This window comes from Diospyros lotus, chromosome 14 (assembly GCF_014633365.1).
Source record: "Diospyros lotus cultivar Yz01 chromosome 14, ASM1463336v1, whole genome shotgun sequence".
Classification (NCBI taxonomy): Eukaryota; Viridiplantae; Streptophyta; class Magnoliopsida; order Ericales; family Ebenaceae; genus Diospyros; species Diospyros lotus.
This window is the reverse complement of record NC_068351.1, coordinates 33482495-33502994: the sequence shown is the minus strand read 5'-3', so window position 1 is coordinate 33502994 and position 20500 is coordinate 33482495. Positions and strand designations below refer to the sequence as shown.

The 20500-nt window shown below is 34.7% G+C and overlaps 2 protein-coding genes across 4 annotated transcripts; one reads left to right on the top strand and one right to left on the bottom strand.

Annotated features, from left to right (window-relative positions):
• Positions 1-3108: 3108 nt before the first annotated feature.
• Positions 3109-14366, top strand: LOC127790829 (autophagy-related protein 16-like). 3 transcript variants are annotated; one of them, XM_052320532.1, is made up of 6 exons: positions 3109-3174; positions 3301-3387; positions 3493-3619; positions 5264-5445; positions 5611-5806; positions 12974-14366. In XM_052320532.1, coding segments are annotated over exons 2-6 (1527 nt in total). In that variant the 5' UTR covers positions 3109-3174; positions 3301-3385; the 3' UTR covers positions 13994-14366. The 3 variants fall into 3 exon arrangements, with proteins under 3 accessions (XP_052176492.1, XP_052176491.1, XP_052176490.1); XM_052320531.1 differs by lacking the exon at positions 3109-3174 and having other exon boundaries at positions 3186-3387; positions 5271-5445; positions 12974-13487; positions 13569-14366; XM_052320530.1 differs by lacking the exon at positions 3109-3174 and having other exon boundaries at positions 3186-3387; positions 5271-5445.
• Positions 14367-19413: 5047 nt separating this feature from the next.
• Positions 19414-20500, bottom strand: LOC127789567 (peptide methionine sulfoxide reductase-like). The gene is made up of 2 exons (XM_052318489.1): positions 20087-20500; positions 19414-19844 (listed from the first exon to the last, which is right to left on the bottom strand). The coding sequence occupies exons 1-2, from the start codon at positions 20483-20485 to the stop codon at positions 19587-19589; spliced, it is 657 nt and encodes a 218-aa protein (XP_052174449.1). The 5' UTR covers positions 20486-20500; the 3' UTR covers positions 19414-19586.

Below are 20500 nucleotides of genomic sequence, written 5' to 3'. Positions count from 1 at the left end.
ATTAAATTAATCTATTATAAAATTAAATTTCATAGACCATCAACATTATTTAACCTAAAGAAAAATAATCAAATCACATGGATGGAAGACTTGGTATTATTATAGCCCATAGCCCAAAGGCCTCGATGTTTAGAAACCCCACGAAAAGTGAGTTGACTCCAAAGACTTCTTTGAAGCTTTTAAAATCAACAACAATTAGTCCATAGAATTCTTCATTTATTTTATATAATTTAACACAAAACTATTTGATATAATTTAAGGATTTAAAGAGTATAATATTTAACTCTCATTTTAGGGGCATTTTGTAATATAGTTCATTTTTATTAACAATTTTATCAAACCTAATATATAAAGAAAAAGTCTTTATCTTCCATTATTTGCAATGAATAATTCTAGAGAGCCAGACAGCTCTACCGACAGCCTTACAGAAGGCATTTAAAATTTTTTTATTTTAATTTTATTCGTGCGGCCCAGTATCTGGTTTACAGCCCAATATTTTCTCTCTCTCTTTCTATCACTCATAGACCATCTTTCTCTCTTTTCTCCATTGTGTTTACTTCACCTCATCATTTCTCCCCCTATTTCTCTCTCTCTCTCTCTCTCTCTCTCTATTTCATCTGCTACTCTCCCTCTGGTCCATTCTCCGCTGTTAGCCTCCGATGCAGCCATCTCCACTGCGATTCACCACCGCCATCAGCGCTTCTGGTCGCCGTTCAATAAGGCTGTAGCCTCCATCGTTGTTTCTCTTCCCCTACTCTCTCTTTCTCCTTCCCCCCATCTCTCTCTTCTTAGTCTCGTCACTGTTCACTGTTGTTGCCATCAACGCTTCTTCTCGATGTTCGCCTCTAGTGCTGCTTTCATCCCCATCACAGCCACCTCCTCCATTGTTCGCCGCCATCAACACTTCTAGTTGTCGACCTCTCTCTCTCTCTCTAGGTCTTTTCTCTCTCTTATCACCATTTCCTGTTGTTCTCCAATCTGGAAGTTGTATTTATTTTTCAATAGATTTCACTTAATATTTTTAAAATTTTGATTAAAAAAATACACATTCTTAATCTATCATAAATAATAAAAACATCTATCATAAATGATAAAAACATCAATTCATAAAGTGTATGGATTGATCATTTTATTTTTAAGTTTTAAAAATTTAAAATTAACACGTATATAATATATTTATTAAAAATATATTTGTTTAAACAAAAATATAATTTAAACAGTGACGAATAAATATATTTTTTGGTTAAGGTATATTTTTATGATATTATCTATTTGTATTATTTATATAAACGTAAAATATGATATTATAATTTTGTATAATTTTACATATAATTGTTGATTTTTGTGAAATGTGATAATTTTATACAATTTTACATACAATTTTTAACTTTTTAATTCAAGCAATATAAATAAATAATAACATAAGAATATATATATAATTATTTATACATAACATAATTACAATCATAAAATTTTACATTTTGTATGAATGATAAAGAAAAAAAATATAATTATATTGTGATGATTATGAATATATTTTTATTAAAAATAAATATTATAATATTATAATTTATAGTTTAATTTTTATTTTATAATTTAAAAAATAAAACAAAATTTGTGGTTGGCCCCCAATTGGGCTTTTTTTTGCCCTTTTTACTATATTTATTTTATTTTATTTAATTTCCATGGGTTTTCAGCTACTTTATTGGGTGTTTTTGGCCCATGTTTGCATTTTCGTTTCATATAAATTTTTCAAAAATTTGCAGGCATATCAAATATAAATCTTTTAAGTAATATATATAATTAATTTGTGTATATTTATATATTTAGATTAGAATATACATGTTCAGCAAACAACGGGCAGTGGCAGCGAACAGCGATAGGAAAGGAGAAGCCGTCGGCTAGAATGAGAAGACCCAGAGAGAGAGAGAGAGGCGTTGGCAACTAAAAGTGTTGATGGCGGCGAACGGCAGAGGAGGCAGCTGTAACGGGGATGAAAATAGCACTATAGGCGAACGTCGAGAAAAAACGTTGATGGCAACGACTTCAACAACAATGAACGATGGCGAGAATGAGAAGAGAGAGATAAGGGGAAGAGAGGTGTGGGGAAGGAGACAATTGGATTTCTCTTTCGATGCTAAATTGAATGTGAAAACTATTATTTGAGCTTGTTTGAAATTAATAATAGGATTTGGATGGGTTTGATCTTATGCTTATAATTTTTTACTTTTAAATGGATTATGATCAAGAATGGAGAGTTGTATATCACAAATTTTTGAGTTGTAATTTATTTTGGATTAGGCTATTATTAATTTTTTTTTATACTAAAAAATTGAATGTGACAGTGGAAGTTCAAGGAAGCTTACTAGTAGATCCCCCGGTATTGATATAATTTTTTTAATATTTTATTCATGTACCCTATTTATACACCACAAAACAATATTAAAGCATCTAACTAGTTGTCTTTCATATGTATAGAATAGTAAAAGCCCATCCTTGGAGAAATCTAAATTTTATCATGATAGTTATGGTTAAGATTGCTTTTTGCCTAGAAAGTGAAATCTCTCACTTTAAGAATTTTTCACACTATTTCACGTACGTAAAAGGGATTAATCACGGTACACAACAACGCACTAAATAAGAGGCACAATGCATGGTATCCATAAGAAGGTGAAACTCCCACACTGCAACTGCCATAACTCGAACCTGCATCTTTAGATATAATTTTCTACCTGAGAACTAACTGTGTTACGCCCGTGGGGCAAGATTGCTCTTTCTTGATCAAAAGAAAACTTGAAGAGAAACAATATGAAACGGAAATAAAAAATAAGATTTTTTAAAAAATAAAAATATAAAAAATATATAAATAAAAAAAATGTAAGGACATTTTTGTACATATAATTTTTAATATATTAAATTATAAAAAATAATTATTTAATTTAAAAAAATATAAATCCTATAATACATTTAAATAAATTTTGAAAAAATTAAAAATTTTAAATTAAAAACAAAAATAAGTTTTTAATATTACAAAATACAACCCAAAAATATTTTTTATATTTTTTGATATTTCAAAGACGAAACATTTTGCAAATGTTGCAATGAGCTCCGAGACATTTTCGTGCATCATAAACAGAACACGAACTCAAACTTGAACTCAAAGTCAAGCTCAAGGTAGTGTAATTTTTTAAAATAAAATAAAATCTAAATAGTTTGTAAGTGACTTCAGAGTTTGAAGTATTTCGTAAGAATTGGTCGATGCTATTGTTTGATTTCCCCCTGAATCGATCTTCTCTCCAGATCCTCAATTTCACGATCCGACGATTTGGGTTCAGAAACCCTAGAAATCAAGCGATTTGCTCAGGCGCACTCCGATTCGATCAATATGTAAGCCATTACAGGCTTCAATTTCTCCGTTCTTTGGCTGTAATTCGGTGTTACGGTAGATATATCTATGTGAATTTTGTTGATGATGGGAATGAAATTTTTAAGGTCGCAAGAGGAAGTTGCGATGGATGCAATCAACCACGCTCTCAAGGCTTTGCGGAAGCGGCATTTACTCGAAGAGGGAGCTCATGCTCCGGCTATGATCGCTCTTTCTCGCCCTATTTCTTCTCAGGTATGTACATATGTATACCTCTTTAGTATAGAGTTTTTGTGTCTTAGTTGGTAAATCGAGCAGTTTTTTCTAGTTTCCACTTTCTAGAAAGGTGAAATTGGAGGCTGTTTCTGTTTCTGAACCTATACGCTGGGCCGAGAATTTCACTTGGGATTAAGTTGTCAAGTGCAATGAAGTTGTTCTGAATTTGAGACTTGAACGAGTGTTTTTGGTTGCAGTGAGAATTTCAAATTTCTCTTTCCATATTGCGTGCAAAAGGTTTTTTATTATTCTGTGGAGACGGGTTGTATGGTGGTAATGCTGATCCTGTTATTTGAAGATGGATGTGTAAATTCACTGAACAAAAGCTAACGCTGATGCTTGATTAGGTATGAGGTGAACAATGCCATTCAAAGTTGCCAGTGACCAATTAACAATCTGTTTTCAATTTTTTTTTTTAAACCTGTGTAACAATTTTCTTTTTGCATCACCAAATCAGCAACTCCATTTCTTATCTTCATTCTGGATAACCATCTTGACTGGCAATTTCTCATGTCCGCTCTTAGTTAATACTATATTTGTGCTATGCTTGAAAGTACGCTTTCTAGAGGGAGACGAAAAGGAAAGGAAAAGATATGGAAATAAAATGAATCAATAAAAGCTGAATAATGTATCTTTTGATGGGTTTAGAAATGAGATGAAGATCAACAAATATTTGTAAAGAAAATAGGCATTTTCTGGTTAGGTGTTATCTGTTGAAAGCATGCAAGTATTACTAAATTCATTTTCCTTTTTCTTTGAGAATCCAAGTTGCTTGCATTAGCCTCTTGTAGATGTATTTGTACTTTTATCATTTCTTCTCTAGATACTTACTGCACATGTTTTCTGGCCAGCTGTTCTATGTTAGACAAATTTCTACTTTTAGAGCAATCTTAAAATTGTATTTTTTTACTTTGGTAGCTTATCTTATGTACAACTATTGCCATTACATCCTGTTATTGATGCATTATTTCTCTTTTAGTTCTCTGTCTGCCCACTCATCTATCATAAGCTCCTTATTTCCATTGTTGTTATGGTTGATGTTGACATTTGAAGCACATATTTTTTACTGACTGCTTTCAATTTTGTAAATTTAAGCATGACTGAGATTTTAGTCTTGAACAATAATATGTCATGTCTTTTATTTTGGTAGTCATCAATCTCAGAACCATTAAAGAAAAACAAATTTGGAAGTCAGGATCATTTTTCTACTTCTCCTGCACTTGAAGTCTGGAGAACTACTATATGACTTCCAAAGTTCAGAAACAGTGAAACATCATGCTTCTAAAATTTTTCGTCTCTCCCTTCAAAGTTTCTGTTAAAGGGTATTTTCCAATCCCGCGTTTGTTCATCTGGTTAATACCGACACAAAGTCTGTTGTTGTTGCATGTTGCTTGAACCGTTTGACCATTATTTTCATGGAATAGTTTTTTCTAGCTCTTTCATTTGGCACAGATATTGTGATGATTGCTTACTTGATTTCCACGTTATACTTACTGCTTATACAGTTGATAAGGTTAAACTCTATATGTTTCGAACCTAGATGGAAATATTTGACGATGTTACTTGTCTTCCTGACTCTTTGCACTGATTGTTGTGATTGAGCTAATTTGTTTTGTTTTTAAGGGCTCAGAATGGAAAGAGAAGTCAGAAAATCTGGAACTGGAACTTCAGCAATGTTACAAAGCTCAAGCTCGACTATCTGAGCAGCTCGTGGTAGAAGTGGCTGAGTCTAGAGCTTCAAAAGCTTTAGTTCAGGAAAAAGAAGCCATAATTTCAGATTTACAGAATGAGCTCACAAAAGCAAGGTTGATGCTATTACTTTATTTGACACATCAAACAAAAAATAAGTTCATATTTCATTTTTTTAAGTAAGAATTTGTTTATTATTTTACTTTCCTTTTCCTTTTTGCCTTAGATTTTATCCACTAAGGTGAAAGATATTGAGAATAAAACAAATGTACATGCTTCAGGGATGAATGCACTCAGACCACTGTGCTTTTAGAAGAAAAGACTAAATCTTTAGAATTGCTAATAGAAGAGAATCAGGAACTGAGAGCACAACTTGAGGAGATGTCCATGAGAGCAAAGATTGCTGAAGCTGAAAACAAGAAGTTGGTTGACCGGTGGATGTATCAAAAAATGCAGGATGCTGAACGGCTGAATGAGGTACTTTGTTAAAATATCTTCAATTGATATATGATGCATTTCTTGGAAGAGACTAAAGATATACAGATCAAATTTGTGTCTTAGTGCTGTTTCAAAGTTGCTTTTTTAAGCAAAAAAAAGCTGACTTTTAAAGAAACAGAAAAGATCTTGTTCAGAAGAAAAACTTGGCGGGTTAAAAGGGTTCTTGTAACAACCCATATTTTTGTTTCCCTATTTTGAAATATTTAAAAGTGAGTTTTTGATGAATATTGGCATTGGAAAGTAGAAAATTTGAAGTTACAGTACAATGTTTCAAAACATGGGGTAGAAGGTTTTTGAAATATCATAAAAAAGTTATAAGGTTTTGAAACATAGAAGTACAGTTGTCAAGACATCTCAAGTAGAATGTTTGACAGGGACCCAGGTTTTGAAACGTGTTGGGACAGGTTTTAAGACTTTGCTTCTTGAAGCTGAAGAATTAAGGCTAGGCTCCGAAATATGTTGTTATGGTCCACTGTAAGGTATGAGACTTGTCCCACATTGGAAGTTCAGGCTCCTAGTGTGGGGTTTATAACCTCTTGGGCAGTCTCCCCTTAACAACTAGTTTTTGAGGGTAAGTTCTACTCAAGGGTTGTAACAATGGTATCAGAGCTGACCCCATGGATCCCATTGCAAGCGAGCGGCGACGGAGGTGACGTCGGCATTGCAGTGTTCTCCCGAGACTAGCAGTGGCTAGTGCATAGCCTGCCGTTGTAGGCATCGGGCTGCGGAGCGTGGTGGTATGTTATGGTCCACTATATGGTATGAGACTTGTCCCACATTGGAAGTTCAGGCTCCTAGTGTTGGGATTATAACCTCTTGGGCACCCTCTCCTTAACAACTAGCTTTTGAGGGTGAGTTCTACCTAAGGGTTGTAACACATGTGAAGGCAAGTTTCAAAACCTATTTCTTTGAAACCTGAAAATTGAGTTTTGAGATTTTGTTTTGACATGAATTTGAAAGCCCATTTGATGGGCATTGTATATGAGATCAAAGACATGATTTAATGGATTTTTAACCACATTTTAGGGAGTTCAGAGTGTTGGTTTTGGACTGGATTTTTTTTTTTTTTTTTGGGGGGGGGGGGGGGGGGGGGGGGGTGTTAAACATTGAACAAACTATGGATGATGAGATCAATTAAACGAACTATGATTAACACTGTCTTCTCAACTATGTAAAGATTCAATGGACTATGTGTGAGAGACATTGTGGATGTTTCAGAGGCCTTGGGTGTGCATGGCTTTGAGCATTTGGAAAGGGCATGCATATGCATATAATTTTTGAGTCAATGACATGCAAGAAAATGGGAAGCAAAGACAGGACCATTGAGAAAGGGGCTTCCCAAAGCTGAATAACTTGAAAGTGAGGGAGATATCCTGAAAAGGGGGATCTCTATTGAAAATGGAGGCTTGGTAGGGAGCAAAACCTGCTCCCTCACCTCCTTGAAGCTGACCATCTGATGATCTCCTGAAAAAGGAGAATTTTTTGCTTAAATAGAGGAAAAAATGCTATAGGCTTGAAAAATATATAAATACATGCATAAGAGAGCATTTAAACAATGATGAAAAATCACTCTTAAAGTGGGGAAAAGGGGCTGAAAAGTAGAGGTAAATGGCCATCTGACCAAAAATGTGTAGAGGTTGTATTTTCTACTTGTTCTCTTTCTTTTGGTGCATGGAAGCTAGAAGGAAGTCAAGGACTCTGCTCTTTTGTTGAGCCATTGTTCTTGGAAGGAATAACTACTGATTTGGGTGGATTTTTTTGAAGGTAAGTAGAATGACTAAGTCTTTAGCCAACAACAGCTTAAGCAATGGTTGGTGTCTAATATATATATGTTGTTGGGTAAAAACCTTGTGTAGGAACAAAGAGCAAACTGTTTAGAGAGTTTTTCTTGGCTTCGAGTTTGCTTTGGTAAGTTTTACTCCTTATTCATGTGCATAACAAGACGGCATATTGTTGGCATGGCATTGATGATTGCATTGAGTGAATGCATGGTTATTTTTTAGCTAACCTTGATATTGCATGCAAATTTTATTTTATGGCCTATTTGCAAGAGTTTCAAGGCGAGACGACATTGGACTCGTTGAGTTGGTGTTTGGGCAGGGACCACCCTGTGGTTCTGGGGTTTGTCAACCATTGAGTCGGTTTTGCCGCCTTTGGAATTGTTTGGGGGAGAAACTGATTATTGGGATTGTTTTGGTGCATTCATGGATTGTGTGCGTGCATGTGAACTCACTGAGCTCTTATAGCTCATCCCCTTCATTCTTTAACATTTTCCAGATGGCTAAGGGAGCTGTGAGACAGCCAAGGGATGATTTAGAAGTCCATACCATTGAATGGCTTATTTTGAAGTCTCCCATATATTTTGTTGTTGATATGCTTTCTTGAACATTGAATGTAAATTCTAGCCATAGTTTTGAGTTTTTAGGGGCTTTATGGATCTGTGGTAATGTGGTTATAGCTGTGTGAGAAAGGTTTTTGTGTTTTGAATAATGTATTGAATATTGGATGTTTATTTGTTAATTTTAATGGTGTTAAGAACGAGATGGCCAAAATCCAATGGTTTTATAATTTCAAAAATGAGTTCCAATGTGGCACAGAGGTTAGTTATTTCATAAAAATTATGTGGGGTGTTTGAAAATGATATTAAGGTTCAATGATGAGGTATTTCATTGAGAAAACAGACTGTTTTTGCATGGACAGGAGCAAGTTTCGGATGAAGAGTGTAGGCTTCAAAACATGGGGTTTCAGCAGACATTCTGCCTTACTGGTTTAGAAACATGGCATTCCAGGTTTTGGAACTTGATGTTCTGGCCAACATTTTGTTTGCAAGGTTTTGAAACCCAACCTCGCAGGTTATGGAACTTAGCTCCAGAACTGAGAAAAATGGTTTTATGTGATCTAAAAGAAGTGTTGAACCCTTGTGAGTAAACCAAGATGTTTCATGAAAGAAAACCCTAATCTAATGATGGTCAAGGATGGGAACAAGCATGAAATGGCCTAATATGGCAAAACAACACCCAAAGTCATCTATAAAGGGGATTGATTGGTTTCATCTTGGATGCATGTCATTAACTAGACGATGAAGATAGACCATGGGATATCCAAAGTAAGTAATTTTCGTAGTATAACAATCCAATCGATTGAGGCTCCTATGAAGAGTGTGGATGGATTGGAAGTAGTTAGCAAAAGAGGATGGATGGATGGATTATTATCCAATTGGTTTCATCTTGGATGCATGTCATTATCTAGATGACGGAAAGAAACCATGGGATTTCCAAATTTTGTAATTTTTGTTGCATATTCAATTGATTGAGGCTCCTATGAAGAGAGTGGACGGGATGGAAGTAGTTAGCAAAAGAGGTATAGAAAGACAAAAAGAAACTTGCTGGGAGACATTTAGGTTTGTTATATGGGTCTTACAAAGATAAGGTTATGGATAAAATGAATGAAAAGCTAAAATTCATGTAGTCAACCCCACATAATAAGATAAAGGTCTTGTAATCTGGTTGGTTAATGGGAAAAATATGGGGAAAATGAAATTATTTAGAAAACATATTATTTATTAATTATAATAAATCTAGGGTCATCACAAGTTTTGAGTGTGCAAGGCTCCCCAATACCCGCTTTGCAAGAGTAGGAAATGTTTGTGTCTTCTATCAGCCTTACCCTTGATTTGTAAAGTGGTTTTTTTCACAAGTTGAATTTGTAACCTACCCCAATCACAAACAAGCAATCTTAGTGTTGCTAGTAGTCAGAAAAACTTAGTTGGTTATTTAGTAATAATCAAAATAGTTTCTTTTTACTAACCCTTTTTTTTTCAATAAAATATTTAGATTTAAAAGCGCAATTTGACATTTTATATTTTTAAGTGATGCAAAGGTGACAAATATATTTCCTGAAATGGGCACGCTCTACCTGTGCCAATGAGCAAAAAAGATCAGAATGTTTAAGCCTTCTGCTTTTGTACTTGTTTATGCTTAAAATGTTAAAAAGCTAAAAAGGTAACTCGTTTTCAAACACCTTGAATTAAAAAAGGGGGAAAAAGGCTAAAAAAGCTTAAGAAAAATGCTATGCTTGCCCCAGTGATCCCTTAGCAATTACCAAATTGGTGGATCACGATATTTGTTATCATTTCTATGACAGATTGTCGAGCAAATGTTTATGTCAAGTTTATTGATTAGTTGATACTTACTAGTGTTGGCATTAGAAATTTTTTCTTTTTCTTTTGGTGTTGATCTTGTTGCAACTATTAACTTGATTTCTAGGACAAATCGGTAATTTTCCAATCAATATTTTTTCTATCTAGAATTTTTATTCTACACACTACACAACTATTGATAGGGAGGCTCCCCCCCCAAAAAAAAAAAAAATTGTTCACAGTGTTTTCTTTTTGAATCATTCGTTGAGGAACTACTACAATAACAAACCTTAATCCCATTAATTAGGGTTGGGTAGGTTGGCCACATGAATTCAAGACCTCTAGCCATCACTATTCATGATCATGTCCTTGTAAGGCTATGTCATGTAAGGATTTCCACCAAGTCTTCTTTGATCTTCCTCTCCCTCTTGTGTTATATGTTTCCTCCATTTTATCCACTCACCTCATAAGTGCGTCTATTGGTCTTCTTCTCATATGTCCAATCTATTTTAATGTGACCTTTGCATATTATTTTTAATAGATGTCATGTCAACCTTATTGCATATAATTTTATTTTTTATTTTGTCTTTTTTTGTAAAGATGTAGTTCCATCATAACATTTTGAATTCGGCTACATTCATATTTTGCGTAGGGCTGCAAATGAGTTGAGACTATAAAAGTTCTAGCTTGTTTGTTTAGAATTTTATTAGGCTACAGCCCAAGCCTGAGCTGGAGTCAAGCTAAAAAAATGAGGCTTGGGCCTTGTTTATTTAGAAGCTTATTGAGCTCAAGCTTGGGCTTAGCTCATTTATATTAAATGAGCTTCAAATAAGCTTTAGGCGAGCTGCATAGAGCCTTTTCACAAGTTTTTAAATTTAAGGGTAGATTGACCATACACCCCTAAACGTTCACCCTTCTAGCTTGACACCCCCAGAACTTTAAAATTTTCCCAATTAGTGCCTGAACTTTTCAAAATTAGCCATGGCACCTCCTTCTGTTGCTAACGGTATTGAGTAAATTGACCATACACCCCTTGAACTTTATTTTTTGTCAAATCAGTCTCTAAATTTTCTCAAAATGGCTAAGACACCCCCTCCATAAGAAATGACATTAATTAAAACTAAATGAAATTAAAATTGTCCTTTCTGCATATTTAATTAACTTCATTTCTTACATAAGGGGTGTCATGGCCTTTTCAAGAAAGTTCAAGGACCGATTTGGCTAAAAATAAGTCTAAGGGGTGCCCAAGCCAAAGGCTCAAAGACTAATTTTGGAAAGTTAAGACTAATTGGGTGAATTTTAAAGTTTAGGGGTGTTGGAGTTAAAAGACTGAAGTTTAGGGGGGTGTATGGTCAATGTACCCTAATTTAAAGATCAGTATAAGCTTGATTTCAGGTTTATTTATATAAGCATATAAAATTAGTGCATTTCAATATGTATTTAATATTGAATAATATAAATAATATAACAAAAGAGAATTTCAATTATAGAAACACATTATTTCAAAACATGCCCCAAGCAAGCCTACAACAAACCACAAACGAGCTTGTTAATGAGCCCAAATGAGTTGAGCACCTTAAAGCTCAAGCTCATTTCTCAAGGTCAAGCTTATTTATTCAACTAAATAAACGAGTTTGAATGAATCCTAGTCAAACTAAACTTTGAGTCGTTTGCGAGCGGTCTTGTTTGCTGGCAGATTTGCACATGATGGTATTTAACTGCCATTTTGAGCATACACCAATGATGGTCTTATAGCCATTTGACAAAAATGGAGAAACTATCCTATCCTATTATATGTTATTAAATTCAAAGATATTGTCGGATGAAGGCCCCCCCCCCCCCCCCCCCCCCCCTTCTCTCTCTCTTCTTATTCTTCCCTCAATAAATCGTAGAAATGGAAATTATTCTTTTTCTGTTGATGTCTAATCCTTACTAACATACGCAGATATCTACTATAACTGTTAATCTTGGAAGGAAGGAACTACCTCATCTGGTTTAAGTAGAGTTTCTTCAGATCATATCTTTACCGAAAACTTTTAGAGGGTGTTTTGTTATGTTTGTTACCAAATAAATACTTTGCAATATGTTTAGAGATCATTTTATTTAGTTTATATCCTTTTGGTTTGTTGATGTACAGATAAGTGACTTTTTGAACCTTGTGGTTAGCTTGATTTTGTTCAATACCTAATAACTTCCTTGTCTGCATGTTAAAAAAGTTCACTATTGTAACTCTTCCATGGCATGGTAGTTTAAATATACCTTAATGATGGGCCCATGTTATGAACCCCACATGCATGCATGTGCGTGCACACACACAAAAGGCCATAAGCATCCTGGAAACTTCCTGCGTAAAGAAATCCTAGATGTCTCTTCTAGGGACTAAATTAATTGTTGAATTGCCAATCAGAATATTCATCACTTGTTCTATTCTAAAGTGTTTATGGGCTGTGTGATTACCCTGAGAGGTTATTAAGTCTCTATCTCTCTCAGTTGTTCAATTATGTTTAAGTACGAGGAGTGGAATCATTAGAAAGTTGTCTTCGAATCAGAGAGAGAGAGATCTGAGGAAGTGTTTGTTATCAGTTTATATGGGCAGCGATTTTTTTTAAACTTTTGAATTAAAACTTGATAAATGGTGCAGAGAGAGAGAGAGAGAGATCTGAAGTAGTACTTCTTATCAGCTTTTATGGGTAGAGATTTTTTTATATTTTTGAATTAAAACCTGATAAATGCCACACACACACACACAGAGATCTGAAGAAGTGCTTGTTAAGATTTTTTTTTTTTTTTGGGGGGGGGGGGGGGGTGGGGGGGAAGTTTGGGGGTTGTGAACCCTTGGAGTGGTCCTAGGTCAATATTTCAATCTTAGTTGTTTTGCAATCTTGAAATCAAGTGGTTGTCCTCATTTATTTTCTCTGACTTTCGTAAAAGTCCAGATTTTCAAGTTTCTAGATGTTATACCTACTACTATTTATTAGCTAACTATCGTTTCACTCCCATTACATCAGGCTAATGCACTTTATGAAGATATGCTTGAACGTCTCAAGGCAAGTGGATTAGAGCAACTTGCAAGACAGCAAGTTGATGGTGTAGTACGCCGTAGTGAAGGTGGTGAGTACTATGTGGAGTCTCCAGTTCCTACTGCATACAAGCACAAGATGTCTGCCCATGAAGGTGGGTGCGCTGCTATACTTTTTGAATACAATACCGGGAAATTGATTAGTGGAGGACAGGATAAGACTGTCAAATTGTGGGATACAAACACTGGGTCACTTGGTAGCACTCTTTATGGTTGCCTGGGCTCTGTTCTTGATCTTGCAATTACTCAAGATAACAGATCCATAATTGCTGCTAGCAGTTCAAACAACTTGTTTGTATGGGATGTGAGTTCTGGTCGAATGAATCATACTCTGACAGGACATATCGATAAAGTCTGTGCTGTAGATGTGAGCAAAGTCTCCAGTCGCCATGTTGTAAGTGCAGCTTATGATCGTACCATAAAAGTCTGGGATCTAAAGAAAGGTTACTGTATTAACACAATAATCTTCCACAGCAACTGCAATGCCCTATGTTTTAGTGCTGATGGACAGACAATTTTGTCAGGTCATGTTGATGGGAATCTTCGGTTGTGGGATATTCAGACGGGAAAGCCCCTCAGTGAAGTCGCTGCCCATTCACAGGCTGTTACTTCAATCTCTCTTTCTCGAAATGGAAACATAATATTGACAAGTGGGAGAGACAACTTGCACAATCTGTTTGACGTGCGTTCTCTGGAAGTTTGTGGCACACTAAGAGCTAGTGGAAACAGAGTGGCATCTAACTGGAGCCGATCATGCCTTAGTGCAGACGATAATTATGTCGCAGCTGGATCTGCTGATGGATCTGTCTACATATGGCCCGTGTCAAAAACAAACACAGTAAGCACCCTCAAGGAACATACTGCCTCTGTTCTATGCTGTTCATGGAGTGGTCTTGGAAAACCTCTAGCCTCTGCAGACAAGAATGGAGTTATTTGTACATGGACATAATTGGTCGATCTTACTGTTAATTTACCAGTTCTGGTGCCATTTTCTGTACATAGAATGCTGTCATGTCTGGCCATTCTTGCTGAAGATCTCATGAAATTTTAAGCGTAGCCCTAAAAAAGGCTTTTGCTGACAACGAATTTTTCTTGCTCTGCTCCGAGAGAAGTCTGAATTCCGCCCTCAAGATATCGAAAGAAGGGTTTGCTCATCTGTTACCATCGGAAGCTTTGATCAGTGAAGGAGCCATCAGTTGTTAGTCTTATGATAGTGTTTCAGCAAAGCATTTCAACTCTGCTTCCTTTTCCTTCTTCACTGTATTATTATCAACGACTTCTGTGGCTCTTTGGCAGTGGGGAACACATTGCTGATTCTTTTATGTGTTTTGTATATTTAGCTGATGCTTGTAATTAGTATAGCTTTGTTTTCAAAATCAAGTGAATCTGTACAGTCAGTTTATCTAAGTTCCTTGTACTGGCTGGGATCAGGAATCTTGGCAAGTGTGTGTTTCCTGGACTCGGGCACTCAGTTGTAGTAGGAAGGGAAATGGTGCATCCAGCAAGCAAAAAAGGGTTAATGGTAAATTCAGTCCTAACTTGGTTAGTAGGGCCCACCAAACAAGAAAAGGTTTAATGGTAAATTCAGTCCCTCATCAGATGGAGTTGAAGTGGTCTATTCAACTGTTGATCACTCTCCTTAAGAACATGAGCTCATTCATTCTGAGAGCAGTTATTTGGATTTTTAGAGTAATCATTAAGGGACAGTTACTTTTGAAGTAAATATCAATCATGTCAATAAGCTGCTAACTAAAAAGATAGTGCATGTACATTGTCACGGCTTGTATTTTTCCCAACGACCGTGTATCACTTGCTCACAATCTGTTACGATTAAGTCAATCTATTCTCAAAACAAACTATAAAAATAGCTACGGAACTTTAGAAAGTAAGAGGGAATGTGGAAACAAAGCAAGAATACTTGAAAGGAAACTTGGAAAGCAAAGGACTTATATTATTTTAAAGAAGACTTTACAAGGGTTCTAATTTGGCTTCATGCTTACAAAGGATTGCTTGCTCTTATTTATAGCCTTTCACCTCCTCAATAGATGGTGAAAATCAATTTGATCTTACGGTGGTTATAACTCTTCTAGAAGTTTCTCTCACATCTACCATATTTTAGAATATTTTACAATACTATAAGGTTCGATGGTGATTTAGAACCTTCCAAACTAATCTAGACTTTTCTAGACTAGTCTACACATTTCTAGAGTCTTCTAGAACATTCTAAAATGTTTTAGGAAATTACGGAACATTCTAAAACTTTCTAGAATCCTCTAATTTACATAGTATACAACACCAAAAAGGTCTCTCTTTTTTTTTCCCTAATCCAAACTTCCATTGGGTAAAATTGGGACAGAATGTGACAACATGTAGTGAAAATAAGCCCTAAAAGTGAAAGCTGACTACAGTGTCTGTCTTTGACCCAAAAACCAATGATCGTTGGTTTAACCATATAAACTCATTATATAAATTCTACATCTATAGACCATCTAGGTTTTAGAGTGTTATCCCTAGATATATACAATAATAAATGTATAAGTCCATAAATCATCTCTAACTCATCAAGATTATGCACACAAGAAAACGTTTGTCAAAAGGCGCTGTATTCACCGTGTAAACTTTCCTATCCTTAAGTTAGATTTGCTAAAAAACTAAACAACTTGTAAGGAATTTTGTGTAATATTTTGCTCATATTTAGAGTGATAAGAGTCCCTAACCATCTTAGGACTAGCTTCCGACTTATAAAAAAAAAAATTATAGAGATAATAATATACATGTTTATCTTTATAGATATTTTGAGAAGAAGGTCTCCAAAAAACTAAGCGTACACACTTAGATCAATAAGTGTAACTCCAAGTCTTTCACCAAAAGGGTCTCTTGGGACCTTTGAGTTTCATAGGCCTTTTGTGGCTTTCCTTATTTGTTTCATTTGTCTTTTTAAATTTTTTTTTTTTAAAATGAGTCTTAGTTTAATATGGATTTTAACCCATTACACATCATAAAGCAAGATGAACTCTCTTTAGTCAACTAATCAAATGAATGGATGAACCAACCGCTGCCAATTGAATCCAAAACCCTTTTGGTTCAATCAACCATTTTTGGGGGGGGTACATTTTCCATATTTTAATTATCAAAATATAACAATAATTTAAAAATCTAAAAGGAATTGATGTTAACTCTTTAGATCATCTATAAGTTTGTTTGTTCAAATCTTATTCAAGATAAAGAACAACCCAATAAAAATATTTATAATGATATGTAATTTTGAATGTTGTGTGACATATATATGAACATTTTTTGTAATTGTTGATTTGTAAATAAAATGTTACTTAATAAAGTATATTATAATATTATTTGATTTTTTTTATCTAAATTTTAATCATTAAGTATTTATTTAATAAAAATAAAATTCGATTTAACCCTAATTCAACCATAGTGTGAACCCTAATTCAACAGGGATTTCCCTTCTTTTTATTTTCTTCTTTCTTTCACCTTCGCTGAGCATACATGAGGAGAAGGAAACAGGTGGAGAAAAAGGTTAAAATAAATTTAATACACAAAATTATTAGAAATATTGTTTTATGTTTTAGTTTTTAACATTAAAATTGATGACCACCTCGTGATATACTTGAACTCTCTTCAAGTTCTTTCTAATTCTGAGGTTGTCTAAGTGATCCTTAAGTTCAAACTTGTCTAAACTACCTCCTAAAAGAAAAAAGATAGGGCAAGGTTTGGTCTCCCAATGGATCATTCTATCCTCAAGTCAAACACTATACTCGAAATAATATAATAATAATGTTCGTATATAATAAATCATAGGATATAGTCTTTATATATCGAGACTAAAGGGTTAGGATAGACCATATGGATGATCCATATGGATGATCAAATTTGATCATTTGGATGTGATAGACACGGTTAACTTAAGAGAGAAGATGAATTAAGCTTTTGTTCAAAAATAAAAATTAAAAGTTAACTAAAATTGAAATATAAATGAATTAAAAATTACAACACACAATGATATATAGTGGTTCGACTCCATTGTCTATTTCACGTACCTTGATTTCTTACCAATGGTTTTTAAATCACACAACTTGCTATATAACTTTTAAACGGATCAACTAAAACCTTTTTTACACAATTTTTCAAGGTGAAACCAAAACTACTATCTTTTCTTAAATCAAGCGAAACCAACAACTTTTTCCAGATGAAGAAGGTTTGTAACAACAAGAGAAACTAGCAATAAGCTCACAATGCAAAGAGACTTCTCCTAACTTAGAGAGAAATAAAGATAGGAAATGTAGGTGCTCTCTCTCTCTCTCTTTTTGCTTGTAACTAATGATGTATCTTTTGATAGCTCTTTGAAATGCTTGGAGAATAGCTTAGAGATTAGTAAGTATGAGGCTTTGTGTAAGTGTTTATCTCCTTCTCTTCTTCTCCTTTGTAGCTGCTTGTTTTGATTGCACTACAATTCTTACCCAATGGTGAGAAGAATAAATATGTTCTCTAGGGAGACATTCTCATTCCAACGATCGTAAATGTTTCATAAATTCAATTTTTGATACATTTTTATCTAACATTTTTCAAATAACATTTAATAAACTAATAATCATCTAAAAAATAATTTTGAGAGCATTAAAAGCACAAGCAACGACTTCAAATTTAAATTTCAACAAGAAGATAATTGAGTAAAAAATAAAAATAATCAATTTATTAGTCACATACTCGAGATAGCATAATAGTTAATCGATTATTTGATAGACTATAGAGGCCAACTCTCACTTCATCCTAATTCACTCGACTGGGTTATTCTACATACTCGATTAGATGTATAACATTATTCAAACAACTGATAGATTCCAATTGATTTCAAATGAGTTTTTAGAACGAACAGTTGATTGAGCACTTTTTGATATTCAAATTGTCATGTTATCACTCAAGCATATAAATCTTTACAATCGATTAGTTAAAGAGATGCAAGAATCTTCTCTCAACTGTTTTCAAAGTATTCGAATGGATACTTGGCCTACTTGATTGTTGTCTTAGATCAAATATTTTATATTTTATAATTGGCCTATAGTTCGATTGAGCAAATCATCAACTCAATTTGAGACAAAGACATAAAAGCTTTGATATTTTAACACATTGTTTCCAATCAATTGGACAATATGATTCATTCGAATTTTTATTTAAATAGTCAAAAAAAATTGAACACTTAAATAATTTACATAGATGTCTAAGATTAAAAAGTTGATACTCGATTGAAGTCTTACCAAACTTATTTGAATACTCTATTTAAGTAAACCCAAATATGTTCTACTTGATAACTAATACAAGTTAACTTCAATGTCGGTTTGAAAGATAATTAAAATAATTTTTTTCTACTTTCCATTCACCCAAATACCAGTAAGTCTCTTATTCAAGTAGTTATGAATTTACTTGAATATTACCTAAGGGATCCCTAAAATATTTGATATTTAATTAAAATTTTGCATTAATATGTTATTATCAACATCATTATTAAAATATTATTAACATATGAATTTAACAAGATAGATAAGTAAGCTAGATATGAGTTTCGACTTAGACTCGCCTTGGTACTTGTTTTGGGAGTAATGTTAGAGGGCATGATTAATGACAATCATTAGTATATGTGGTAACCACGTGGCAATATTTGATTGAAAAGATAAAAGGACACTCAATAAATTTTATTGTAATGTCGATTAAATACTGTTATGTGACTACCACCTGTACTGATGATCATCATTGCTCTTTAATATTACTTTTATTTTGGTTATTTTGAAGCAAACTTTCAAGCATACCTGATCCTTCAAACCTTAATCTTAAATTTAGATTACTCTAAGGTTTCCTTTAGGTACTTAAAAAGGGTCCATCATTGAAACATAAAATCAAACACAAGAAAAGGGCATTTTTAAAATTTCAAATACTTCTCAAGACGTATGCAAAAAGAACACCCTCTCAAACACACATGCATTTAGATTTGATTAGACTTAATCTTAAATTGAATTTTATGTCACATCCCACTCTAATAGAAAATGGAGTCTTTTATATATAACATCTTTAATCAACTACACAAATGTAAACTTGTAATAAAATAGAAATAAGAGAACCCAAGTATTATAGGTGCTTAAATTACAAGAAACTACAGTTCAATCTCTGCATCCTAATATTATTTATAGCATTTTGCTTAACGGAACATATTATTTGTATATCAAGAATTATACCTTAGATTATATATATGTATAAATAATTAAAATATTCCTTACATCTCATCGTTTGGCGTCGTCTCATCGCCTTAAAATAAGAAATATTTTAGTTATATGTTTCATTATTTTAAATAAAAAAATATTATTTTAACTATATTATATAATTTAAATTGTAACAGGAGTACAAATAACTTTTTCCTTAACCATGACGGATTTTTTATTCAGTTCGGTGCACCGATCGATCACTGGTTATGGCTATTAAATATTAATATTAATAGTAATAATAACTAAAGGAAAAGGGGGAACTTGGCTTTGTCAACCGTAGCATCGGATGGGGTCATTGCAGCCCTTGGCCGCCGACTGTTTGAGGCCCCCGCGGCCGCCACCCTTTTCCAAGTACTGCTGGTGGTACTCCTCCGCCCTGTAAAATCTCTTCGCCGGAAGGATCTCCGTCACCACCAGCCGATCCTTCAGCTCCTGTTGCTTCGCTTCTTTCGATTCTCTCGCCAGCCCAGCCTGCTCCTCACTGTAGTAGTATATTCCCGATCGGTACTGCGTCCCGATGTCGCCGCCCTACTCCATCAAAAATACCAGATATCTCGTCACCAATCCTTGGTTTTGCAATTTGTAAATATATATATACTATCCACCGGCTATGAGTAAAACATGAATCTAGTTCGTATTGGGTCCATTTTCATTCCTAATTTCAGGAAAATTCAGATGAGTTGTGACCATTCGCCTCAACCAGAAACCCTAATTCTGGCGTTTTGGCGAACAGAATCGGGCCGTTCGACAGAAGAGAGAGATTAATTTACCTGGCGATTGAGAGTGGTGGGATCGTGGCGGGACCAGAAAACGGAGAGAAGATTGGAGTAGTGGCAGAGGGCGGGGTCGAAGTGGACCCGGACGACCTCGGCATGGTTGGTGGAGCCGGTGCAGACCAGCCGGTAGTCAGGGTCCGGCGCGTGGCCCTGAGAGTAGCCTACCTCCGTCTTCACCACGCCCTCCACCCGCTGGAACGCCAGCTCCACGCCCCAGAAGCACCCCGCCGCGAACTGGGCCAGCTCCAGCCCCGGATTCTCCGGTTGGTCCAGATCCGGATCCAGCGCTGGGTTGCTTTTTTCTTCCGACATTGAAGCTGCCCTTCTGGAACTCCAAAACGAAGAGACAAAGAGGAAGAAGAGAGCGAGCGAGAGAAAGAGACGAGCTTCCATGGTTACATATACATA